Raw genomic sequence first — 27912 nt, 5'->3', positions numbered from 1 at the left:
TAGTTGTGTGTTCCTGTTTGGTTTGCAGACGAGCCCCAAGAAGCGCACCATGCTGTCCCGTGTGGTGGCCCTCCACCGACAAGGAGGCAGGATCGTCAAGGAGGAGGTGGAGGAGGAGTACGACCCCACCAACCCGGCCGTGGGGACCGTGGCGTCCGTGGTGCGCGTCAAGCCGCGGCCCAAGGTGCCTGCTGCCCTTCAGGCCAGCCGCAACCTCATCCTGAAGGCGGTGGCGGAGGCGCAGAAGTCGGTTGCTGCGGCACCTGTGAGGCGCGATCCCAGCGAGGTGAGCCGAGCACGGGATGTCCATGCAAATCTGTTGGAAATATTTCCCATTACTCTTCCATGATCAAAATTACAAATTTCACTCATAATTTTTTTAAAAATTAATTTACTTATTTTTTCAATTTTCCGAATCAAACCTCCACCTTCTCTATAGTTGTACTTGTTCAAACAGAACCATGCGTACGTCATCTTACAGTGTGTATTAAAATGCAATAAAACACTATCTGGAAAAAAATTTTTTTTTAAAGTTTGGGTGATGGCATACTGGTGCATGATATTTCCTCCTCAAAATACTATCCCTGAGGAAATTTCCATGACTTTCCCAGATTTCAAAGAATATTCTCTGACTTTTCCGTAATTTTCACTAACTTCCCAGAGTGTGGAAATCCTGTAAGTAACAGTTTGAAAATGGATTGCAACTGATGTAGTTTCCCAATATGTAGTTGTAAAATAAATGGTATATTGCTACAGTGTCTCAATTAACTGAGGTTCAGTCATACCTGAACCGACCTGAAGCGCCATTACCAGTAAAGACTTTTAAAACATTTGTTTGAGGACCTAAAAAATGATTTAACAGAGAGTCGAAAGCCTAAATAAAATTTACCTCAATGATGCCATTTACTGATAGGACAAATCATTTAGTAACGTGAAAGAATTTACACAGTAGAAAAGCAGGGAAAACATCACCCCAGAAAATGATACATTTCGACCAACTTAAAACCAGGAAAATTTTCTTATTATATCCGCGTTATCCAAGGTTGCTGCGGTCCACATTTACTATGTTAATCAAGACTACTGTAATTATCTTCACAGTGCATGTTATGTTTATCCCTTTTTATTATTATTAAATGTTACATTCTTTCAAGTTTACGACACTATTCCACCATTGATTTTTTTAATATACAGTTTAAGGTTTTTTATCTGGCACGTTTGGGTTAGCAACCCGGTGGAACCACCTGAAAATAAATAATTTTTTTTTTAAAATACACAGTGTTTAAATTGGACTAAAACTATAAAATAATTTCTCATAGACACATACAGATTTATAACCCCATACAGATTGTCCTGAAAATTATGTTTTTTGTGAATTTTTAATAGCTACGAAAATACTTGTAAGATTTAAAACAATATATGTTGAATAATTCACCAACAATTTTATTGCACTGCAAATGATGTGAACGGTTGTGTGAATTTTCTTCGACAGCTACCCTCTCACTCCTTACTATTATCTATTGCATGCACCTTATGTTTTTTTTTTTGTTTTTTAATCTTACAAGTAATTTTATAGGTATTAAAAATTCACAATCACAAGATTTTAGGACAATTTGCATGGGGTTAGTCTGCATGGGTTTATAAATCTGTATGGGGCTAAGAGAAGTTATTTTATACTTTTTAGTCCATTTTAAAAACATGTATAAAAAAAATTATTTATATAATTTTTTCTGCTTTGTTGTCTTGTGTGTGTGAAATTTTGCAAAGAGTTGATTAATATTTCATTGTCATCCAGTTATGAGCTATATAGCTATAATGTTTAAAGTTTCCAGTCTCTAGCTCATTGGGAAGTTAGTTTAAACTGTTTGCAAAATTTGTACCAAACAGACAGGGAAGAAAGCGATTTAATAAAAACGTAAAATATGAATGCAAGCTTTAAGTTGTTGTCATATTACAGAATAAGCAGAACCACATGCCGGATGAAAGCCCTATCACTGAACATTGGGTGGTATTTAAAATAGTTGAACCTTTATTTCCAGAGACCAAGTGAGCTAAGGACTAAAAGGTATCAGATGAAGGTTGACATGCAAGCTAAAGACTCTGAAGCCAATAGCCACAATGGTGAGTTTCCAGTCAGACTATATAGTTCACCATTACTAAGTTTCTGGCGTGCATGATGAAGGCACAGACTGTGTGGAGAGAGACTGCCACTGTTAGGAGCTTGCTGCTTTGCTCGGTGGAGAGGTAGCTCATCAAGACACGAAGCAATGTTGTGTAGTACTTTTGAAGCTTGGCAAGGTAAAAGTCATTGCTTAGCACATTTTTGAATCTTGACAATTTTCAACCCCTATTTTTATTTATTTATTCAGTCACAATCTTTTAAATAAATGTAGTTTTGCTTCCCTGCTGCTAAAAATTATAAAATATATTATTTAGTATAATCTGGAGTGCTTTTTTTTTTTTTTGCTAAAGTATTTGTTATAAATTTTTTATTCTAAAAATTAGGATGCACAAATTTAGAATAAATAAGGTTACTCTAGGATAAACTATTTTAGCAATGATTTTAGCATATCCTTTAGTACCAATGGTTTGGATAGCTTAGCTTGCCAAGTTTCATTGTTGTTATCAAAAATTTTTGCCATCATCTAAAGGTTTTTTTTTACAGTTGTTTGTTGTAAAGTTGTTTGTCGTAACTGTTATTATTCTGAAGTCATTTGCCTTAATAATTATTTTTTATCTTACCATTGTTAATTCTAAAGTAATTAATTCTAAAATTAGCTTAAATCATTTTTTGAAAATATTTGTTTGTCCTATATATTGTATATGTATGAAACGGGAACGTATCATCGAGGTTCTACTGTGTGTGTGTGTGTGTGTGTGTGTATGTATGTATATATGTATATATGTATGTATATATATATATATATATATATATATATATATGTATGTATATGCATATATATATATATATATATATATATATATATATATATATATATATATATATATATATATATATATATACATACACACACACACACACACACACACACATATATATACACACACACAGTGTGTGTGTGTGTGTATATATATATATACACACACAGTGTGTGTGTGTGTGTGTGTATATATATATACACACACATATATACACACACACACACACACACATACAGTAGAACCTCGATGATACGTTCCCGTGTCATACGCCTATTAATTTTGGTCCCGCCGAAAGTACTATATTTACAATGGTTTACTTTCCCGGAACATACACTTATAAAATTATTAATTTCCCGTTTCATACGTTTTTACGAAGTGTAAAAGCCCAAAATTCACAAATTATTCCTCCTGATAAACTACGTTTTAATGCTTTTATTTTGAAAAACGTTCATTGTTTACATTTGCAAACGTAAGAAAATAACTTTATCGCACCATAGATATTGATAGTATCAGGAAGACTTTGCACTTCGCTAGTAGCATCTATGGCCAGCACCAAGCGAGACTAGTGGCGCAAACTAGCAATGATTATGAAAATGGTGCACGTGCTTTACCAAGGCACGGATCTCATATTTTGTGCATTCATTAATCTTTGAACTGAATATACCCGTTTGTTATTGTTTTCTTACGATCGGAGTGTTTTGTATTTTATGTTTCTCAAGTTAAAAATATTATTGAAAATTGTTCTGTTGCATAAAGTTGTTTGTAAAAAGAAACAAACAAGCATAAATTTCTGATTTTCTTTTTACAATAGCCTAATTTTTTTAATTTCTAATATAGGCTTGGTGACTTTTCCTGCCCTCCAAGAAAGGACTTCATAACATTTTGTAAGGCCACTGTTTCTCATGTCAGCTTTACTTGATTATGGACAGTATTTTACATTTCTGGTGGTTTTATTATATGTATGTATAATTATGAATTCATATCTTTCATATAATGCAATTATTTACACATTACGTATTTAAGTTTAATCTGAGATTGTACTGGTATGCTAGATTGAAAAAAAAATTATTATTGCCATTCCCTTTTCATACACTTTCCCGCATCATACACCATTTTTGTGCCCTCCGTTGAAAAGTGTATGACAGGGGTTCTACTGTGTGTGTGTGTGTGTGTGTGTAAATATATATATATATATATATATATATATATATATATGTATATATATATTCAAAATGGTTTGGTCTAACTTTAGGGCAAGTCATTTTTGGACAAGTCACTACTAATACTTAACACGTATGATTTAAAGAAGTTTAGCTAATGTGCCTTCTTGTTTATGTAAATTAAGTTGTTTGTAAGTGGGTTTTTAGTTTTTTTAAATCATAAAACATTAACAATTTGTGAGGAAATGAAACATTTATTATTAAAATTTGTTTAGGTTGTACCTAAGCAGTAACATTTGATTGCCAGTTGCTGAGCATGTTTTGTGTTTATCACTATCTCTTGAAACTAGGTTTTCTTATTTATTTTCAATTTAATTTCTAAAAATCTAAAATTAAAGGTACAGCTAATTGCAAAGTTATATAACTTCGGTAATTAATCCTAAGATTGGTTGTGAACCTATTCTAGGTTTCTCAGTTTTGTTGTTTTTAATGATTACAGATTGGAAAGGATTGCGCTTACATGAAAATAACAATTCTGACGTGACAAATCGCAGTTTGTCCACGATCAGATCGTCAGAAAACCTGAGGATACGCGTGACATCTGGCGAGAGTCGCAATGTTGGTGAGTCTTAAGGTTATTGTTTTACGGGTAACCTGTTGGTGTATCGCAGCTAGAAAACTTATGGTGTTTCTCATCAGAGTACCTAGTTGCTTGCTTTTAGGATGTCGTAATATAAACAATGCTTGAATATGTGGATTTAGGGTGAATGTAGACAAAATATTAACGTGAAATATATCACCGTGTTTTACTACAGGTTGAGCAGACTTGTGTTGTCGTAAGAAATGGAATGAGCGACTTGTCCACTGTAGTGAGCTCGGAAATGATGATAAAAACATGGACATAAAAAATATTTTGTTCTTGAGGTGTGTCGATACCAAAAAAAACTTAATGCAGTTTAAAAAGTCTGCTATAATGATAATTACCATCGGCACCGTCAGTTTTGCATATGCTGCGTAGGATAAAAATTTCGGGAATAACGAATGCAGCGTGGTCTCATTTTCGCTATAGCGATAGATTACACACCTGTAATTTTTCTCTAAAACAATGAGAAAACATCTACAATTTCCTTAATAAATGAGAAACAGCTTCGCACAATTCCACGCGTCCGGCAAATGAAACAACGCGCATGATGTGGCCGTCTTGGCAACACCACACAAGGTGGGGCCCCACAGCGAGCATAGCTTGCTGCGCGGCGACGAAAGCAAGTGCGACAGGGCCCCGCTGCGAGCATTACTTATTTAGAATCATGCCGACTGTAGCCCGTAAATGAGCATAACTCGTCTCACACTTGCATCATAAGCGTTGCGTACGGTGTAGTTTCAGTGTACGGCACTACGCGCATTGTTGTTTACGTCTAGTTATACGCGACAAGTGTAACTACTTACTTAGCTTCAGACATGGATGTGAAACTGATGCTTCTACATCTGACGATGCATTGCCGGATGGTTCAGCAGATTAGCCCGATGTTTGGCCTACCGTTGCTGAACAACTGCATGTGCCATGCACGTTCCACGAATTTGCCACGGCTGATGATAATGTTGACGTGTGCGGGGAGTTCACGAACACGTAACTTGTCGAACTCGTCTCTTCTAATCAAAACAAAGCGGCGTCTGACGATGATGACAATAATGACGACTAACCAAGTGACGTATCTGTTCCGTTGAATTCTCGAAAACGTCAATGATGGAGGCACTTGACACAGTCATTTTTATCAGCATACAAATGCTTCGACGAAAGATTTGATGAACTTCCAAGAGGTCCAGTCGTTTATTTTGTCCTAAAGTCTAGTGAAATCAAGGCAAACGAAAATTGATTCATTTTTTAAAAAGTGATTTTTCATTTTGTGTTATTTTCTTAGGGTCTGTACGAGTGATTAATTTTGTGTAACTGACCAATTGTCGGAAAAATTATTTTATATAATTTGTATGGTTGTCCAACGTAATTACAGATTTTTTAAAATTTTTTTTTGTGTTTGACATTTTTCATAACTGTCAACGTGAGTAATAATGTGACAAATTTTAAAATAAATTTCACTACTTCTTTGAGTTTACATATTGTTAGTAAGTATTCAAAACTCCGCAAATATGCACCCGATATCATCAGCTTAGCGCACATGTCTCCAGCAAACCAGCTGCGGTCAAAGCGACAGGAAGCGGCCGGCATGACCTTGCGTGACCCCGCCCGCCCGTCTCCATGTAAACAAACAGCTGTGCGCTTAGCCACGATGTGCATGACGGCCTTATCACGGCCACGCTGTATCATATTTTGCAGTCAACAAGTGCTGATATAGCTTAAAAATGTTATTTTAGTAAGTTTTATGTATATTTCCTTTACTTTTGTTGTGAATTTCAATAGTAAAAACAAGCTAGAAAATAACATATTTTAAAAATGCTACAAAAATAAGATTTTTTTTAAAATTTTGGCTATAACGAAAATTTGCTATAAGATAACATAACTTTTGGCGCCGTTATAAATTTACGTTATAACGGACTTTTACTGTATTAATATGTAAAAACAATGTTTGAACATGAAAAAGAGTTACATTCTTATTTTGGTTCTTTGATTTTAAGCTGTGAAAACTTAGAATGGTGTCTTATCAGCTGGAGCTTGCAGAAACGATTTGTTAATGAATTTTGGCAATATTGGTTAGTTACCAATATAGCTGTTTGGTGGATTCAAATGAATGTACATCTTAATCGGTACCGCCCTAGTTATTTCTAATGATGATACATGATACTTTAAATAATTTAAAGTTTTTCATCAAAAACATGTTAAACTTTTATTAATAGTAGTACTTCGGGGTGGATAATTAGTTAACACCTATTTTTCTATTAAGTATGTTGATACCAGCATTCTGTTTCTTACTTCAGTCTTGTCCTGTTAACTTAATAAAACTATATTATGAAAATGACAGTTGTATTTTAGTTGTAAGCTTGACCTATGTCAGTGGAGTAATATGCATGAACCATCACTTATACTACATACTTTCCCAGGGTGTTTTTTTTTACTGTGTTAATATATACATATGTAGTTATCCCTTCGTTAGAGCATCTGGAAGGCAAAGTTATGTGGGTGTGTTAACTTGGAGACTAAATTTGTGATTTTATTTTAGTTCTGCAAACACCAATCCTTCACTTAGCATGTATTGAAATTGCACGAATTCATTTAGTGCAATGTTTATTTCAAAGCCCCAGTCTTGAATAGCACGTCTGTAAATTTCAGTTGGCACGAAATCACCACAGTAAAAAAAAAAAGTCGGGCATGTCATGAAGTCTGCTTCAACTCGGTAAACAACAGATGTACTGTGGCATACAGTTAGCTATATGAGGGAGAAAGAGATGCACGCGCAGGCCTGATTACGCTATCTGCTGTTTTACAAACATCAGCTATGGCAAGTTCAGTTGCGGCTTTAGAGTGTAAAGGACCAAATGTTTTTACGTCCGCGTGAATGCAGTCAGGCTGCACTGTTGTCACTCGCCCACAGACTGGGCCATGATAAACTTCAGTCTAGCCAGTGGCAGGGAACTCGCACGCACAAACACAAAGCAACGTGTGCCCATTTGTCTGCCGGTAACTGTACCTGCGCAAGCACCTGCAGTTGGAATCATATTGGTATCATGGCTTCCAAGTGAGAGCGTGATGCATTGTGTTCAAGTATTTCAGACAAAACTAGAAGTATTATGGAATGCAGAATTTCATGAATGCCACACTTATGTTGGTCACACTTTAGTTTTAAGCATGTTAACTGTTTGCACAATCGTACAAAATAAGGTGTAGCCCACCATTCATCCAAAGCGAAAGGTGGGCAAGTATTACTAAAAATGGTAAAAACGAAAAAAATTATCAAAATTATCAAATTACCATTATTCATATAATTTGCCCACTCATGAGACATTGAGCAAAAAAAGTTATGTTTCAAAGATAAGCAGAGTGTAAAAATTAAGGCTTCAGTTTGGCAGCTCGGCAAATAGGCAAGAAAAAGCGCAAGACTTAGAATGAACATTTTTCTGTTGTAAAATTCAAATGCATTAAAAATATTAAAATCATCTACAAAATTGTTATGCTTGTTATGGCAGTTACTTACATTTATAATTATTTAATGTAACGAGTAATTTGTTGAGAGTTGTTTATCTACAAAACTATTTGAAAATTTTAAACTCAGTCGGTAAAATATAGATATAATTATATCTGCCATCTGCTAGTTAAAGAGCAGGGTATTCGTGGGCAAATTTTAGAAGCTAGGTTCTTTACTTTAACAAATTCTTATATTATTAAAGTTCGAGAAGTTAGGCTTTTTTATAATTTGAACTCAATATTAACAAGACTCTAGACTTAAAATTAATAACTTACTTAGTTCATATATTTTCAATATTACTTCAGGATTATGAAAAATAAAAATAATCTCTAGTTCGTTGACGTTATAGTCTCTGTATTGGTTGTAGTTTCCTCTTGATATTCCCGGGGTTAGAACCTCGAACCTGTTCCATCTTCTGGTATTTACATGTTGCACTTACCGCATATCAATACCGAAGTCTGTATATTCGTTTTGGACAATCTAATCGCAGACTTCCCAAAAATCAACGTAACTCGCGTCGTCTATCACAGTTTGGTGATCTTTAACACGGATGATGCTCGAATCCGGCTTCTATAGGTTGGTGGTCGTAGTTTTCGAAGGACTGGTGCTGGTTTCGGAGACTCTTCCTTTGATTCATAGAATGGTAAAGGTGCGGCTCTTGAAGTGATTACACGCACACCATCAGTTCTCAAAGACTCTCATGTTAAGGTAGATCAAATTTTAATAGTGCGTCTCTTGGTATGTATAATCGCACGATTAATTCACTTGTAAAGTCGGTAGTTTCTTCTTTAGCGTGACAAATCAATCGTTCCGACATGGATGAATCCATCCACGACAATAGTATATAGTAATCTTGAGAGTTCACTCAAAATACTGAAGTAATTTTATATTATATTTCTATAGTTCTACTAAATAATTTTATAATGCAACTTCAGTAACTTACGAACATTTAATATTGCTGACCTCAGACTTGACATTTATTCATGAAATCCCTTTCACAAGCTAATGGCTCTGCCATTATTCTTAATATTTCTCCATTATTTTTACAAATATAAAATATACAGTACTAGACTACAGCATTGATTATAAATTTTAAACAACCATAGAGATCGATGATAATACACAAATTATAACTAACACATCAATGATATTAAACAATATTAAAATAAACATGACATACATATATTTAATTAAGGTTGCCCTTTATAGTAATTAGCAATAATAATAAAAATAGAAATATTATATAAAAATACTTCGGAGATACAGCTATCAACTTACTTCCTCTTAATCCACACTCTTAAGGCCGTTATTTACTGAGCACCAATATTACACTGCAAGGTGCGTACGCTTAAATGTATAAATATATAACCCCCTGCCCCCTAAACATCATAAAATATTACAACTGCCAAAGAAATATGTACATAAGAAAATGCACTTGTTTAAAATCTTTCTGATATACACCTCTTCATTTTATAGACAATATTTGTACTTAAAGTCTTTAAACTTTCCAAAAACAATGTCCAGCCGGATTTCTTAACTGAAAATACATCGTGTTATAGAAAAATCGTTCATATCACACAGTCATAACAGCTGTTAGTAGTGGCTCAGAGAATCGCCACTGTTCCAGTTAAGTTGGGTTCACTCGTGATGTCACACAACATCCGTTAAAAATACATTGGAGGATGAACTATGTTTTTAATCTTCACAAGAGATGTCAAAAAATATTTACTGACGAGGGACCTGCAACCAAATTTTCTTTGATTTCCAATGCCCATACAAAAATTATAAGTCAAAATCCAGTCTCTGACGGTAAGTGCTTGACGTAGTTAATGGGCATGGGCATTACACTTGCTTACGTAACGTAAAAAAAATAGTTAGCACAAACTTTAATCAGTACCATAGGTCAAACAACTATATGGTGTAACTTTTAGCACTGTTTCTTCAAAGAAAGTTTGGGCTTAAAACAAACTTCTTGCTCGGGGCCATGCACACTATCAAAGGCCGACGCTTTACCTTCAAAGTTCTTGTATATTAGCCATTGGCACGCCCTGCGTGCCAGACATCAACGCATCGCCTCGATGCCTTACTTCCGTGCCGCGTTGTTGCCTGCCCATCCTCGGTTTGCAGAGTTCCGTGCACTGACGTAGTGGCTCTCAGACTCGTGACTGGCCTCGCCAGCAGTCGGCGATACAGTCCTTCGCTTCAGCCACTCTTGGGCTTGGTGACGTCAGACTGGTGACCGACACGCCCCAGCAGCCAGTCAGCTTAAACACAAATATTTTACTAGAAATTATAAAATTAAAATTAAATAAAATGTACAAAAATTAGTAACAAGTGAAAATAATTAATATAACTAGATAAGCAAAATGTTTTTAAACAGATTTTAAAATTATTATCAATACCTTTAAATTTGAGTTAATATTGATTTACTAATATGGCCAGGTAGCCACTAAGGACTCAAATGTTGATCTAAGTCTGATGCTGTTAGTGGTACTAGCTGGGACATATTTGACATTAGATACCGGAACAGAAATGAACAGTTGATTCACATGGAAAAGGTTGTTAAATGAATGGTGCAATGAAAAAAAAATTACGGGCCTGACTGGATTGGTATGAACCAAGCGATGATATGCGAATAAGCATTATAATTTTTGCAAAATTAAAATGTAAATATCCGGACAAGAATATTGGTTTCACTGCCAGTAAAGGATGGTTTGGAAAGTTTATGGAAAGGTACGCAACGTGAGTTGAAGGTCACGTCCGGGCGGGCAAGCCAACCAGCCGACTGATAAGTACATAACCACCTATCTCCTGTATTTGTCATACAAAGTATTTGATGGCAGGCTTACAAAGATAAATGGTGTTACATATTTATCATTGCGTGTTATTCTACGCATTTATATTACGTAAAGAATATTTTCCTACACATTTTGAAACACATTAAGTAAATTAAATTAACCTTGCTATGTATGGAAACTAATCCTTCAGAATGCACAATTTTGAATAACATGAACATTTTTAGGAATGCATTAGTTATGCTAAGTGAGGGATGTATTAATTTTTTAGGTTTAGTCATCATAAACTAGGAAAAAGTAATGAAATGCAGAACAGTCAAGAATGTATTATTATTATTATTATTATTATTATTATTATTATTATTATTATTATTATTAGTAGTATTTTCAATGAACCCTCAATATTGTATTAGTATTTTTTCTTATAACAGAGTTTTTTTTTCTTCTTTTTAAAAGTGGGTTTTGTAGCTGTGTGTAATTTATTTCATAGACTGATTTTATGTGTTGAATTAGTTTGTTGGTTAGTTAGATATGACCATAACAAACTGGTTTGTGGGGAAATGTTGGTATCGTAGAAATATGTACCGTATTTTGATAATTTTATTTTTTGTAAGGCAGACAGCCCATCAAGTGGGAAGACGTTAAGTCGACTGACATCAACAGACAGCGAGATGGAACCAGAATCAACTAGTTTGGATAACACAGCCTGCAGCGTAAACACTACGGAAAGGTATGATTACTTCAGTTTGTATAAAACCTCCCCCAGAAATAATTTTACCTGCTTGTGGTAATTATTAGAAATATAAATGTATCTAGGAATGCTGGAGGGCAATAGACTGAGGTAAAAATCTTGTGTACTTTGCATTTCTCCGAATTGGAATCCTGTTTTGCCCAATTTGTTCAGGGGCCTGCTTACCTGAAGACTCAGCCTTTCAATGGGATAAGGCTTTACATGTTTATGTATATGATACAACCATCTTTCATTCAGGGTGTCTACCGGTCACAGAAGTCATGAAAAAGTCACGATATAGAACTCGTGATCACGGATGTCACAGATAAGTCACGAAAGTGCCCATATTGGTCACAGTTTCTTTTCTCGTTACAGTGTGAGAAATAATTTTCAATCCACAACTGTGGATGCTTGTCAGCAACACATAGGCATTTTTTTATCATACTTTAAAGCTTGATTTTATATTAAAATTTTCATTCTTTTTTCAACTTATCAGCGAAAACTAACCTCCTTGGATGTAAACAAATACCATAATCAAATGATATAAATATCAAATATGTTTTGTCATGCCAGTGTCTTGTTCTGGTGGCATGGTGGGTAGTGAAGCGTTATGTTGACAACGTGGCGGTGCGAGCCTGTGTGACATGTGATGATGGCTGTGTGGTTAACAGTAATATTTTTGTACGCAGCAAAAGCAAAAAATAAGTAAATTATTGCGGAATTGAGGTTTTGTACGTACAAGTTATCAATAAAAAGTATCAAGTGTACCGGTAAGATGTGGTAGTGTTTTAAGAACGTGTGTTTACGAAACCATTGTGTTTTAAACATTTTTATTTTGTTGTGTATTTTCATTATGCTTTGTGAAATTTTAATTGTTCAAAAAACTGTCTTCACCACACGTACAGCAGGTATTTTGCAGTGTTTTATCAGTGATAAAAATGCCAGGAAAGTGTCATTTTCAAGACATTTGGTTGGAAGAGGAGGAATGAAAATTGTGGCTAAGAACTGGTAAGGATACGTTTTCGGCTTTTTATACGCAATGCAAAAAATATGTGGATGTTTCTCACCATGGAATCCACACAATTAAATGCCATGAAAAAGAGAGGAAAAAAACATGGCGAGTTTCTTAATGTTCACAAGTCAGGCAGGCAGCAAAAGCTCTCTTTTTGTACAAGGGTACCTGCGATCCTTGTTAGGCCCACCACTAGTTCATCAGAGCCTGGGCCCAGCAATCAAAGTTATGATTCATCTCAGCCTGCATCTAGCATACATCCCAGGAGAGAGACACCAAGAACAGAAGCTCTCCACTTTCCTTGTCAGTGATAGTGCAACTAAAGCAGAGATAGTGTGGGCTGCTCATTGCTTCTGTACACATGCTTCAACCCGCTCAGGAGCAGCTTCAGTTTAACTTTGCACTTGTTTCCAGATAGTACTATAGCTTCTACAAAAGGACAAAGTAGCATATAATGTCATATATGGGCCTCATTTTGCACCATTATTGTCTGATAGTGTACAGAAAAGCACCCTTTTTTTTTGCACTATCTGTTGATGAAAGTGAATGAATGATATTTGCCAAAAACAGAAAATGGATATTGTAAATCTGAACCTGATTTCTGATCTCAAAAGTTACATGAAGAGTACGCTTGATACTGAAAAGGAACCTTTGGATATTGGTACTTGTTCATTGCACATAATCAATGGTGCCTACAAAACTGCACACACAAAGGTTGGTTGGCAACTTAATCAGTTTCTTGGAGCATTGTATCAACTGTTTAAGAATTATCCATCTAAGTGTGCTGTTTATTCACAGATTACTGGTTCCAGAGTTTTTTTCAAAAAATCTTCTGTACTGTGCGGTGGACTGAAAACTCACTTGTAATCAAAATTTGCCTAGAAATGATTCCATTTCTGAAAAAATACTTTGCAGACAAAGATCTTGAAAAAACCCTCCCAACACCCAGAACCTTGCACTGTGAAAAAGGCTTTGTTGGAAGGTTCAGTTCTGGAAGCCAAACTGCATTTTTCTGCTATGATTGCTGAGGAGTTGGAAGAATTTCTGACACACTTCCATAGAAATGATCCTCTTCTTCCTTTCATTCACCAAGAATTGTTTCTTTTGATGAAGAGGGGTTTTCAAGCAAAATGTAATGGACAAAATTTCAGTTCTTCTCAGTTGAAGAGTCTGGATAGTAAGAATGAGAATATCTTACAAAATACTGTTTCCATAGAGATTGGTTTTGGTGCCACTTTCAGTCTCAAAAAGGAGAAAAAGCTTGACTAACTGAAATTTAAGGCTGACTGCTGGAAATTTCTGTTACCTTTATTTGCCAAACATGATGAAAAGAGTTCTATGAGAAAGATAATTGTGTTGGGCTCAACTTGCTTGTCTCCTTCAGTAATGGTTAGAGACTCACTTAGAGCTCTTAGAGCTAAAGTTTCCATTCAGGCAAATATTTCACACAATCAGTTGGCACCTGCTGATGAGTTCACAAAGTTTTGTGAACATCCCGAGGTGTTGAAAGCAGCAAAATCTTTTAATTGGAAAAAGAGAAAGTCTTGACAAGTTCATTTTTAATTTGATTAGCTCAGTGATACAAGATGCACATGAACAGTTAATCCTATTCTTCCAGCGCTTCTTAATTTGTTTCCATGGAAATGCAGCGGTAGAGAGAAGTTTCTCTTTCAAAAAAGTAATTACAACTCAGATTTTGTAATATTGCAGTTCCATTAATATATTTTACTCAACTATTTGTGTATGGTTCATTTGGTTTTTCAGAGCGTTTGTTCTCTGGCTCATCAAATAATAATAATAAAAAATTATTTTGGAATTTTGCAATGTCTCAGCAAGAACAAAGAAAGACCTAAGAATGAAAAAGAACGAACAGGATGAGTTGATAAATGCAAGAAAAAGAGCAGCACATGAAATTAAGTTGCTCGAAGAGAAAAAAGGAGAATTATTAGAAATAGAAATGGAATTTAAAAAACTGAAGAAAAGTGTAAACACTGTTTTTAGTACCAGTAATTAACCTAATGTAAAATATTTAAGACAATATTTAAAACCTGGAAAATTTTTTGTACCCTATTAAAAAAATTTTATGTATAATAATACTTAAAATTTCAGGTCTTAAAGTATTTTTTAAAGGTCACCAAAAAGTCACTGAGTTTTGCTGTTGGGACCTGGTAGACACCCATCATTTTACTTTAGTTTGGGTGTATTTTTGAAGTTTTCATTGGCTAATTGGGGTTCATATTTTCAGAATATGTACTGGAGCGTGTAGTCTGTACTATATATCGTAATATGTCTTTTTAGTTAGGAGGTTTTGTAGTGGATGTGCCATTTTGTTATCTGTTGGAAAGCTGAGATTCAGTGTGCAAGTGAGCGTGTGCTTCAGTAGGCCGGAGAGTCCCCAGTTCGTGGTGACGCTGGATGGGCTGGAGCGCAGCCTGTTTGAGGAGGAAGACGATTATGAGCTCCAGAAGATTGAAGAGCAGAAGCAAGATAATGCAGACGAGAAGTCCAAGAGACACCGCTCGCCCATTATCTTCTCCCCGAACACAACTACCACTGTTTCTACGTCGTCTTCCAAAGTTGCTGGTGAGCCACAGATTTGACTACAACTCATATGTGAAACCATTTTTTTTTTTTCTTTTCTGAAATCTCTATTTTGTGATTATTGATTTGCTTTTGGGATGGTTTTTCCAACAGAAGCTGTCCCGTTGAAGAGTATTGACAGATGTCGATTTTGGCCCGCATGTCGGCTGGGAGACAAGTGTACATTCTCACATCCCACGACACCTTGCAAGTAAGTTTTAGTGTTTAAAATTTGCAGTATAAGTAGTACCATTGTTTGGCAGTTAACAGGTTTGAATGTGTGTACATAGTAAACATAACTGAAGGTTAGCAGTAAATGTCTATATATTTAAAAATTCAGTCTTAAAAGTAGTCGATTCAATTAACTTGAAATTTTGACACAAAATTACATTTCAATTCACAAGTTTTTTATATTAAAATTTAAAAAAAAATCCAGAAATTTTCCAGGAAGTCTGTCATTTTCAAAGTAAGAATCATGAATTTTGATATTATGTGTTCTTGGTTAGAAATAAACATATACTGGTCTGTGCAGTTTTGGAAAAGAAAATATATATATTTTTTAATAGAATTTTTATGTTTTATTTACATTATGCTGATGTGTAGTTTAGAACAAATTATCTCTGGAAAGTCTTGGGAGAAAGGAGATTAGACTCTTCATGGAATAAATATATTCTCCTTGGAATGTGCGCGCAGAAAAAAAACTAAAAGAAGAATGACTTACTGCCGTCTTTTGTTTTTGCCTGCCATAGTACGCGTTTTACGATTTGGCTCACAAGAAGTCATTGAAAGTATTAGATGGTACATTGAAAGACTTGAGGGAGAAATAATCAGGCTCAATTTGGTGGAGCATTGAGCATTGGCTTTACTATCTGGTGACTTCAGGCAAATGCTTCCAGTTATACCTCTCTCAACACAAGTTGATGAATTGAATGCCTGTTTGAAATAATTAATTTTTTGGAGCAAGGTCAAAAAAAGGCATTTAACAAAACATAAGAGTGTTCAGCTTCAAATCGATCATTCAGCTGACATATTTTCAAGAAAATTACTCAAATTCAGTAACAGCATTGTACCTACAAATCCAAAAACAGGAAATATCACTTTCCCATCTAATTTTTGCAATATCATGAATTCAGAAGAAGAATTAGTAGATAAGGTTTTCCAAAGCATCAAATCAAATTATAGAAATCACGCATGGTTAAGTGGAAGAGCCATTCTAGCAGTTAAAAATGTTAATGTATACAATATGAACATCATCATTTTAAACAGAATCACAGGTGAAACAGTGACATACAAATCCATATTCTGTGATAAACGAAAGTGGAGTAGTGAATTTTCCAACGGAATTTCTTAATTCAGTTAGTGTTACCGGATTACCATCACACATTCTGAATTTGAAAATTGTAGTGCTAATTATATTACTCCAAAACATCAATCAGCCAAAGTTATGCAAAGGTACACGATTAATAGTTCAAAAAATGATGAACAATCTAATTGAAGCAACAATTCTTACTGGACCTCATATGGGTGGAGATGTACTATATCCACGAATACCACTCATTCTGACCGATCTTTATGTTTATGCAGAAAACGGACAAACAAAAAATTTAGTCCATCCACTAGCTTTAAATTAAATACCGTATTTACCCATGTACCACCCGCCCCCATGTATGACCCGCACCCCAAATTTTCAACATACTCTCTGGAAAAAAATTTTTTTCACTGTAATGTCTATTTACATGTGCCTGCATAAATAGGGAAAAAGAGTCTGTCATTGTAACAACAAAGAAAACTCTTTATAACTGCAGCACAGAATTTTACTAACACAAATGCATGAAATATTAAGAAAAAAAACCCAGTAATATTCATTGTCAAAATAGTAGATCAATTTTGCTAAACAACAGACGTAAATTTGGTGAAATAAATTTTAAAATGTTTGTATGCAATAACCACAATCGTCAACTGTTCAGTCCGTTGCAACATCCTGCAAATAAAAATAAAGCTCGTAGTGCCAAATAATTAAAAATAATGAGTGATGCCATAAAACCATTTTATTCAACGTAAAAAAAACCGTAGCAAAAACGTGAGTTGTATTGATACGCATAAAATGGCGCGGGTTGCCAGTTATAGTTAACTCGGTTGTAAACAGAGCGCGCGCGTAGCAAGAAGTTTGCGAGCTATCGCTATCGATCTTCGACTACGTGCGCGCGCTCTATACCGAATGATGCCAACTGGCGCTGTTTACGTTTTATAGGTGGATTACAGCGACTCCCGACACGTTACGGATAAAGTTTAATACTTTTAAAAACGTCTTGAAAACACATCAGAATACGTCATATTACGATTATTTAAATTAGAAAGCGTTAATCTCAGAATAAACCGCGTAAATTGCGGGAAGCAGTTTATACGCGCGTTGTAAACAACGGCAATTTATTGCATTGCATCATATGAGGTTAAAACGGGACCGAAATAAAATGGTGCAAATATCGGGAAAAAGTAAATAACGGTAATGTAAATAAGGGTTTTGCTGTATTTTCATTGTAATAAATGCGTCCAGCATTCGGTAATGTACTATAAATCCAATTTTTTCAGTCTTCATTGTTGTCCAAAACCTCAAATTTCGTGTATGACCCGCACCCCGACTTTTGAATGTTGTTTTTCAGAAAAAATGTGCGGGTGGTACATGGGTAAATACGGTATTCATTTTATGCAAAAAAAAAAATATATTTTTTTCCTTTCCTTTATTCCATAGCATAGCCACAGCAAATAAATAGAATTATGTGTTTCCTCTGTGAATCTGTGTTCACTAGAATACTTTGATTTACTGTCCTATTCATTTCATATCAGACTGAGCCACAGCTGAGTGTGGCCAGGATTAGTTAGCGATTAATAAGTTAGTATTTGACCTGAGTTGTTAGTTGTGCCAGTGTCATAACTAGGGACATTAATTTATCACATTTGTGATAATGCAAATTTTTATGCATCAATACTATCAGTTGTCACTGTAGTACAAAAAAGTGATTTACAGACAATTTTTTTTTCTCATAGTTTGTTTGGTATGTTACATATCTATGATATACAGTAGGCCATACTAAAGTGCAGTCTTTTCCAGTGTTCTGAAATGTAAATAGCGAAATTAATGTTTTACGTTTTTTTAGGCAATGTAATCATTTAATATTAACCATTCACTAAGTAAATGGCGCAAATGTAAATATGAGTTTACACTGTGAAATGCTTAAAAAATACATAATAGTACGTGATCTTATGCTCGTTGGAGTCAATTCTGTATCAAGTTAAGAGAAAAAGATTGTTGAGCCTCATCCTGTCGAGTATAATGAACTAGACTGTCGAGTTGAGTCGAGCTTCAGCTACTCGCTCGACTCGGCTCGAGTTTTCGAGTCTCATTCCATCTCTAATTTATAGGTTAAGTGCTAAATTTTTTAAACCTATTATGCAGATATTTTCTTCAGTGGGATTTTATTAACAGGATTTTTCTGTAACTAACGAGTAAATGCTACTGTATTATGGTATTGTGAAAATGAAACATTTGTGCCACAATCAATGATGAAATCAAGTAGTCCAGTAAGTGTTTGATTAGCTATATATGTACTTCATAATTCAATTTGCACTAAAAAATGGTTAAAATAGAGCTTGTTTTTTAAAGACCTGGTTTTTTTTTTTTGTGTGTGTGTGTGAGAATTCTGTTATACTTGATACTCAAAGAAACTGATTTGTGTGTTGGTTGGTAGGTCATTTCCTAGCTGCAAGTTTGGGGAGAAGTGCCTGTACATCCATCCCAACTGCAAGTTTGACGCTGCGTGCACGAGGAGGGACTGTCCATTCACCCACGCGAGCCCGCGCTTGTTGGCTCCCATTTACCCAGGTGAGAGTGCGCTATGCCAAGTGAGGCATACACACCCAGTTCTATCACGGCATTTAATCCTAGGAAAACATGTGAAATTCACATTTTAGAGATATGTTTATTGTATTTTCATTGCATAAATGTTGTAAAACAATTTCTTAGGCATGTGCAAAATCTTTTTCTTATTGATGTGAGATCTACGTGAGAACAATATTAAAAACTAGTTTTTGTTAAATGCAAATGAGCGTTATATGACCTCAAATATTGATTCAATGTGGGGGAATGTAAAGTTGTATTTTTTTATATATATATGACTCAAGGAGGTAATTAGAAATCAGAGATATTTGTGGAGAAATCTCTCATGACCATTCCAGCATTTACCTGAAGTAATTTTGAGAAATGATAGAAAATCAAAATTAGGATGCCCTAACCAGAATTAAAACTTGGAATGCTAGTCCATTGCCTTTTTACTGAACTGACGTCTTCAATAAAATGGGAATTGGATGGAACAGTGGAAGTTGAGTCAATCAGGGGGAATGTTCCTGTAAGTCATTTTACATTTCAGTATTTTGCTGTCTGTTTGAAATAATACATAGCTACAATGCAGTGGTCATGGTTCATGTTTCTGATCATCGCAACTAACGGTTGTTTGTTGCCTCTACCCTCAGGTGCATCAGCAGTACGGCAACCAACACAGATGTGCAAGTTCTTTCCAAATTGCAGTAATGCAAATTGTCCCTTTCTTCATCCCAAGGTAATATTTTAAGCATACAACTCTTATTTTATTTGTGAGTATGTGAGTACTTATAAGAATAATTTTCTTACATAGCAGTGGTGTAATGTATCTTTTTTCTTGATGTCAACTTTAAGTGCCTTTGAATTACCTATATACATAAGTATGTTTTACTTTGTTGCTTTATAAATTGTAGTTATAATGAAATGAGAATGCCAATACAGTGAAATCTCATTACAACTTATTTAATAATGAAAGTAATTTACACTGAACTGTTACTAAATGTAAAAAATCTTGTAGGAAGGTGTAAACAAATGCTTTAAAGTGAGATATTCTTTTTAAGTAAGGTACATTAGAATGAGGTTCCATGTACTTGATGCTGTTATGAGCTCGATACGCAATACAGAATACTTTCACAGTGGTGTACAGCCTCTTGGTTTAACATTAGCAGAAAAGAAGGAGGGGGTAGGGAATAAGAAACTGGTTGCCTTACTGATGAAGTGAGCAAGGAGAGGGGTGAGGAGTGTGCAGCGGTGATGAAATGATGGAGGTGGGGAAAACTAAAGTATTCCAAGAAAACCAGCTGACACCCCCTACGTTGTCCTACTCTGAAAGTCTGCTGATGAATCACCAGAAATCAGACTGGGATAGTAAATGTGAGTGTTTTTAAGTGGTATTTTGTATTTTAAATGTTTATTATTTGGTAGTATGTACAATTGAGCAATAGTGTTACAGTGTTACTGAATTGCTTTTGGTGTATGTGATTATAATTTTTTGGGCATATTCAATATTAATCATGAATAATTTGTTTTGTATTTTTGTGTTCTCTGTTTCAAAGTGTTGAGTTGCATGACATGCATGGCACACTAGGAGTTACTAGGGACAAGATTATATTGTGTATTGAGATAAAACCAAAATAACATGGAAAAGCATGTCACGGTGTCAGTACACCATATAACACCGAAATGCAAATTTAAGCTCTGAAATGCAATTAAAATCATAAAATTAATCAGCATTTTTAATCAAAAATCAACTCATATCACAAAATCCTAATTTTTTAATATAGTATTTTCAATTAATGTAAATTATTTAGCAGGAAGTTTGCAACAAAATGTACTAACTAACTAGATTGGAATAATTTTTACTTACATTGATGTGGAAAATCTCTGTTAGTTCATTAATGGGCAATATCCGACGGAAGAAGTAGAAATGGAGAACAGAAATATCTCTATAAATCCAATAATATGATGAATATCACATCTGTTTGAACGTTTTATAATTTGTAGAAGTACCGTATTTACTCGCATATAGGTCGCGGCAATTTTACCAGATTTGATGGGGAAAAAATGAAGTGCAACCTATATGTGAAGAAAATTTTTTTTTAAAATTTTTGAGGAATTTTTTTTGCAATATTTTGCTTTAAAATGTGAAAAAGAAGTTTATATAGGTATAGGTAAATTTATTTACAATGCACACATACAGCGAAACCCCTTATTTACGTTACCGTTATTTACGTTTTCCCGTTATTTGCACTATATTCTTAAGGTCCCGTTTAGTTCCCATTTAGTCCAATACGATACTTTCACACAAATTACAACTCAAAAATCGAATCCATCCCGCTACAGTAGAATCTCAGTACTAAGTACTTACAGGGACCTCACGTTTTTGTACTTAGTACTGAAAGTACTTAGTACTGAAACATACATACATATCATCTTTACAAAGAGAAAAAAAAATATTAAAAAAATAGCGACATTATAAGATACATTATTTTTTGGCCAACATCTGACTTCAGTTAAACATTGGTGTGTATGTATAACTTAAGTTTAGTTATTTTTAAAAAAAAATCTGTTATTTCAGTTTGTTTTTGAGCTTGAATGATGCTCTGTTGAACAAAATGTTCTATCTCATAGAAAGATTTCCTGATCCCTTCTGGAATCTTTTCGTGTTTAGAGATAAATTTGTTCAGTTTCTCTAAGCTCTGAATAGCTTCTGTAGCTGTCACAGGCGGCTCCTCAGTGTCAGAATCATCATCTGATTCGACTTTTGATGACTGTGATTGAATGACTTCACTAACGATGTCACTGTCAGTCAACACTGGTGTTGTTTCTGTTTCATTATCCACAGACACATAGTCTGTGAATTAAACAGCATCACACTGCATGGAGGTTGACACTTCTTGCCATACTTCAGGGTCAATGTCATTGCTTTCGCATGTTTGTGTTGCAGTATGGCTTGCATCCTGGTCTGATGAAGTTGCAGTGAGCTCGTCAGTGTTACAGTTAACAATGCCAGACTTTCTCCAGCAGTTGGCAATAGTTTCTGGCTGAACATTCCACCATCCACCAGTAATCATCTCAATTGCCTGAAGAACATTGATGTTGGTGGGCACTTTCAACCTAATGTTGATGAGCAACCTCTCAACAAGATGTTTTCGAAAATGCACTTTAGCATTCTGAATAATGCCTTGGTCAAGGGGCTGTAACTGAGATGTGCAGTTAGGTGGCAGAAACATCAGTTTGATTTTTTACAGTCGAAGATCAACAGTGTGTGCTGCGCAGTTGTCTACCAACAAAAGAATTTTTCTTCCCTCTTTCTTCATGTCCTTATCGGTTTTCATGAGCCAGTTTGAGAACAGTTCTCTTGTCATCCATGCACGGGTGTTGCTTGCATAATCAGCAGGAAGCCAAGAAACTCCCTTGAAACACCTGGGAGACTTGTGTTTACCAATGATTAATGGCCTCAATTTTTTTGTTCCTGTGGCGTTGCAAAAAAACAACACAGACAACCTTTCATTTGCTTTTTTCCCTCCAGTGCATTTTTCACCCCTATATGCCATTGTCCTGTTCGGCAAAAGCTTGTAAAAAATGCAGTTTCATCAGCATTGAAAATATTGTCTACTGAGTATGATTTAAAAATACTCTCCGACTTTACTTCCTTCCACTGGTTTGCTGCCTCTGAGTCTGCATCTTTGTCCTCCCCACAAACAACCTTCCATGATATACCACGTCGTTCCCGGAACCGGTGCAACCACCCCGAACTGGCTTGGAAGTCTTGAATCTCCATAAGCAATGCAAACTGTTTTGCTTTAGCTTGCAACATTGGGCCAGTTACAGGAACATTATTTGATCGTACTTCCCTCAACCATTTGTTCAAGGAATCTTCCAAACCTTGATGATCGCCGGAACGAAGCCTTTTGCGGTCACAACCAAACAAAGATTCTTCATACATCTTTTCAATATTTGCCCGGTCTTTTACAATAGTACTAACAGTCGTCGCCGCAATGCCATATGTCTTCGCAACTGCGACTTGCTTTTTCCCCTTGTCTAGTTCCCTTAATATTTCCACTTTTTCCTTAAGCGTTTATTGCTTTCGTTTCTTTTTATCTCCAGAGTCACTCATTTTGTAGCACAAATACAATGCATGGTCTAAATAACGTAACCTGAAAATAAACTCAACAATAACAATAAACAATCCCGGCACAGACGTCAAACAGTATATTAGCGTAGCGTAACACTTTTGTCTAAATAATTAATACTTCTCTCAAACTTCCGTGTTTCGATGTATCGAATGGTGTTGTGTTGCTCACGTCGCATACTACGTATGGTTTAATCTATGGTAGTGCGCGCAACTGTTTGTTAACTTTGTTTTGAGGGTTTAGAGGTTAGAAAATACGTCGCGGTGGTATTTGTTAATGTTTGTTCTACAACATTAATCATTTAGCTGGAAATTTATTTACCAGTTTAAGTAAATTTTGTTGTAGTAATGCCACGCTACTAGTAGAATTTATACGTTATAGTGAAAATATGATACTTTAAACTGAAACAGTTTTGCATGGTGAAGATACGATTTTTGGCGGGGACTTAAAAAAAATACGTTAAATTGAAATATACGTTATAATGAGGTACGTTGTACCGGTATTCTACTGTATTTACGTCACGTAACAACCATAAACAACCTGAAAATACAGTGGGTACTTTAAAGAGTAGATAAGATTAGCTAGTAGGCCTAAAAACATCGTGAAAAACGTAACGTTTATAGTCGGCAATGAACATTTTAAATCGCAAAATATACCTACATATTTTATAACATAGAAAGTTGCTTTTATTTCTAAACATGTAATAATTTAAGCCTAGGCGTGTAAAAGTCCGAGTAATTATAGCAGGAGACAATCTAAAATGCACGAGGGAAAAACGTAAACTCACGAATGTATGAACGTGGCTGATTGTTAATTTCTGATACTGTATTTATGTCACAACTTAGCCGAAATACTGGTACGAGACAAACTTCACAAGATAAAATTAGCGGAGTCTTGGTAACTGTTTTATACGTATTTTATAATTTCGGAAGTATTGTACAGTTGACACATATTTTTTAAACTAACAATTTATTTCTGGGGATCGTAATTAATTATTGGTATCAAGACATCAAGATGGACGTAAACTTGAACATGTCACGGCAGCGAGAAAACTGGTGCGTATACCAATAAACTGGTATTAGAACTGGACAAAACTGGTACACGGGAGGTGGAGCTTATATTTTTTTCCGCTAAGCTCGCATCTATTGGCTGGCTGCTGATGCAAGGTCACGAGTCTGGGCGGAGCGTTGAGTGAGTTATACTGCGCATGCGCAGCTCATTGACCAAAGAGAGCCAGCAGGCGCGCCGTAACAGTAGCTGATTGAGTACAGTGACCTTTCTCCGCGCACGGCACGGTAATGAATTACCGGTGCTACCTATATGGGGGGAATCTTAAATACCAAATTCAAGACCTCAAATTATGGGTGCGACCTATCTGCGATGGCGACCTATATGCGAGTAAATACGGTAATACCAAAAAATTTTGATACAACCAACCATTACTGTAAGGGGTGGAAGAAACAAGGGCTGGAGGGCAAAAAATTTGTATCACCATTCGTAGGCACACCATTAAATCTGTTTGAATGGTTTGTAATACTTATAATTTTTATCTAAAACTTTTGTCAGAAACAATTTTCGATACAACAAACTATAGCTGCAAAGGGTGGATAGAGGGGTTAAAATAGAAAAATAAATTCATAACTACCTTAGTAATCACACCATAAAATACATTCAAATATTTTGTAAATACACATTATAATTGATATCTAAAACCATTCTCTGAAACAATTTTCCATAAGATGAGTCATTAGTACTGGGGGTTAAAAAAACAGGGATGGAATTCAATAAAAAAATCATCGTTTTTATACTATGTTCCTATTAAATTCAGTCTAATTTATCGTAAAGCCATAAGTTATTATCTACAACTTTCGTCTGAAGGGGTGGAATAAACGGGTTGAATGATAAATAAAGTCATGACTCTTTAGTAGGCACACTATCAAATCAGTTCAAATTGTTTGTAAACCCTAAAAATATTATCTAAACTTTTGTCTGAAACAATTTCTGATACAACCAACCATTACAAAGGGTGGATAGATAGGGGTTAAAATACAAAAAGAAATCCATAACTCCCTTACCATCAAATCCGTTCAAATTATTTGTAAATCTTATAATTTTTATCTAAAACTTTGGTCTGAAACAAACTTTGATAATACAAACCATTATTGCAAGGGATTGAAAAAACTTTGGTTTTGAATAAGAAAATAAATAAAACTTCCGTACCTCGTAAACGTAAATAATTATTACCGTAAATCCAGGTGTTAAAATTTAAAAAAAAAATTAAACTACCTTAGTATGAAATTAGTTAAGATGTATTTTAATTTTAAACTATCTTAATATTATCTTAAACCTTGGGGCAAAGCAAATTTTTATACAACCACATTATTAGAGCAACGGATGAAAAATAATTTTATAATGTCAAAAAAATTTAATAACTACCTTAGTTGTCATTATATGAAATTTCATTCTAAGCTTTTCAGTTAAAAACATTCATAATATTTTTGCGGCATGGAAATGAGAAAATATTAAATCAATCATTTTGTGACATTGGAGGACATTATAATGTCCTAGAGAGGTTTATAGAAGTTTCCAAAATATTTCTATAAGAAATGGACTACTTCGAAATCTACTTACGCTTGTAGGCTGTGCCATTTTTTACATTGTGATGTTGGTACATTTTTCAACACACAAATACTTGCCAAATTATTTCTTGTTTCAAGTAGGTAGATATGCTTATTACAAATTATTATATGCTTATTACATTATTACAAAATTGTTATATGTTAACAGTGCATCATATATCAGTTAAAATGAAACTGTTGGGTGAAATAAGTGTCATGACCTCATGACACATTTATAAGTGTCTTATTTGTTTAATTATTATGCAATCTTTATAAATTAACAGAATTCACAAAAATAAAAACTATAAAACCAAAATTTCATGTTTTGAAAACAAAATTAGCCTAAAAATAAAACCATAAAATATTGTCGATAGACATTACATAAATTAATTGTACAAGAGGTTTATGTTTGTATTCATGGCTACAGAGTAATTTATGTTAATAGTAAAAGAAGTAAAACATTGTGAATAGATAAACATTAATATATATGTGTTCTTAGAAGAAGAAAAAATACTGTTCTCAGTTGCCTGCTTATTCTCAAAAATGACTCAGTAATGGAAAGAAAGAAAAACACCACACTGTGTGGTAGGTACTGTTTTCTTAAAACACTAACACTGGTTTTTCACTTTTTCTTCATAAATGCTCCCAGGTTACCCAGATACCTAACTCCTATCTGTAAGTGTTAAATTCCTCTTCTGGCTTTTCTGAATCATCTGCCTGAAGTAAGTTCTTTTTTCTCATTGCATTCTACTTTAACCGATCTTCTGAACTCTTATTTTGCTGTACATCATCTTTGATACTGTCTGCGTTGTCACACCGCTGGGTTAGCAGCTAAAGAGGCGCTCTGTTTTGTGTGTGCAGCCTTGCCGATATGGGAAGTACTGCAGCAAGAAAGGCTGCACATACCAGCACCACAGCAACAAGATACCAGCAGTGCACAAGCTCAAGTGGTCCTCACACGTACCAACTTAAAACTGCACATTTCCTGTACATACAGACTTGGTCCATGTTTCTGTGGCACATGCCATAAATATGTATTATCTTCCTAGTAGGCTTGTGCAAGAAGACAGTTGTTCTAGTCGTGAGAGGTGATTGTGACAAGCGTGAACCCGCTGTGTGAAGTTCCAATGCTGATGTTATTTTCACAGGACATGTTTTTATCTGTGAGAGCTAAAATGTGTATAAGAAAAAAAAATATTTTATAAAAAAAGCTATATTGTATATGAGTTGTGTTTTATTTCTTGTTTTAAAAGTACTGTTTTTTTTAATGCTATTCAAGAATCAAGTGAAGAAATTTTTTTTTCTCCTCCAAATTAAAACAGGTGTGGCGTTCTCACCACTTGCTAAGCCTTTTGGTAATTTTTATTTCAGTTGATATGGCCTTCATTTAATTTATACTTCTTTTTAGGAATAGACTTATATGGTGCACCATAAATTTTGGTGTCTTAAGCCTTAAGAGGCCGTGTCACAAATTTGCGCTCCTATCTATATCAATGTTATTTTAAAAGGCAGTTTTTCTCAAAGTCTATAAGAGGTAGGGGCCAGAAATTTTGCCTACTGAAAGTATACAATACATTTAACATAACCGCTTTTTTCAAATTTAGTTATCATATCATATATTATTTCTGTGATGAAAAAAATATAATCAATATTTTGATTTGTCCAGATACAGTGGAATTTTGCTTATATTTATAATTATTTAGCAAAAACTGAAAAGGCCATTGAAATGTATTGTACATTACCTTCCGATCAGTGTCTTCATGATCATGATGGGTTTAAAAACCTGGTTGTAATCAAGTCTTTAACTATTTCATGACAACATTTATACTTAATAATTTGGAGATAGGCCTTTTCTATCCTAAGCCCCTGAGCTTTCACTATCTGGTCTGGCGACCGACCTGACACTCTTCAACCACCCCAAGGGTCTCCGA

General features: G+C 34.8%; 1 protein-coding gene across 2 annotated transcripts in view; it reads left to right on the top strand.

Annotated features, from left to right (window-relative positions):
* The window catches only part of LOC134534758 (zinc finger CCCH domain-containing protein 14), a 47118-nt gene extending 19914 nt beyond the window's left edge, over positions 1-27204 (top strand). Inside the window, exons 7-15 of one of the 2 annotated variants that reach the window (XM_063373295.1) lie at positions 29-286; positions 2037-2118; positions 4600-4722; positions 11650-11761; positions 15157-15356; positions 15468-15564; positions 19100-19233; positions 19881-19966; positions 26843-27204. In XM_063373295.1, coding sequence (XP_063229365.1) covers positions 29-286; positions 2037-2118; positions 4600-4722; positions 11650-11761; positions 15157-15356; positions 15468-15564; positions 19100-19233; positions 19881-19966; positions 26843-26953 — 1203 coding nt within the window. In that variant the 3' untranslated portion in view covers positions 26954-27204. Of the gene's footprint in view, positions 1-28; positions 287-2036; positions 2119-4599; positions 4723-11649; positions 11762-15153; positions 15357-15467; positions 15565-19099; positions 19234-19880; positions 19967-26842 lie in introns of both variants that reach the window. The other variant, XM_063373294.1, reaches the window with a different exon arrangement.
* Positions 27205-27912: the final 708 nt, after the last annotated feature.

The sequence above is a fragment of the Bacillus rossius genome, chromosome 8 (genome assembly GCF_032445375.1).
Source record: "Bacillus rossius redtenbacheri isolate Brsri chromosome 8, Brsri_v3, whole genome shotgun sequence".
Taxonomy (NCBI): domain Eukaryota; kingdom Metazoa; phylum Arthropoda; class Insecta; order Phasmatodea; family Bacillidae; genus Bacillus; species Bacillus rossius.
The sequence above is the reverse complement of the archived record's forward strand: the minus strand, read 5'-3'. Positions and strand labels throughout refer to the sequence as shown.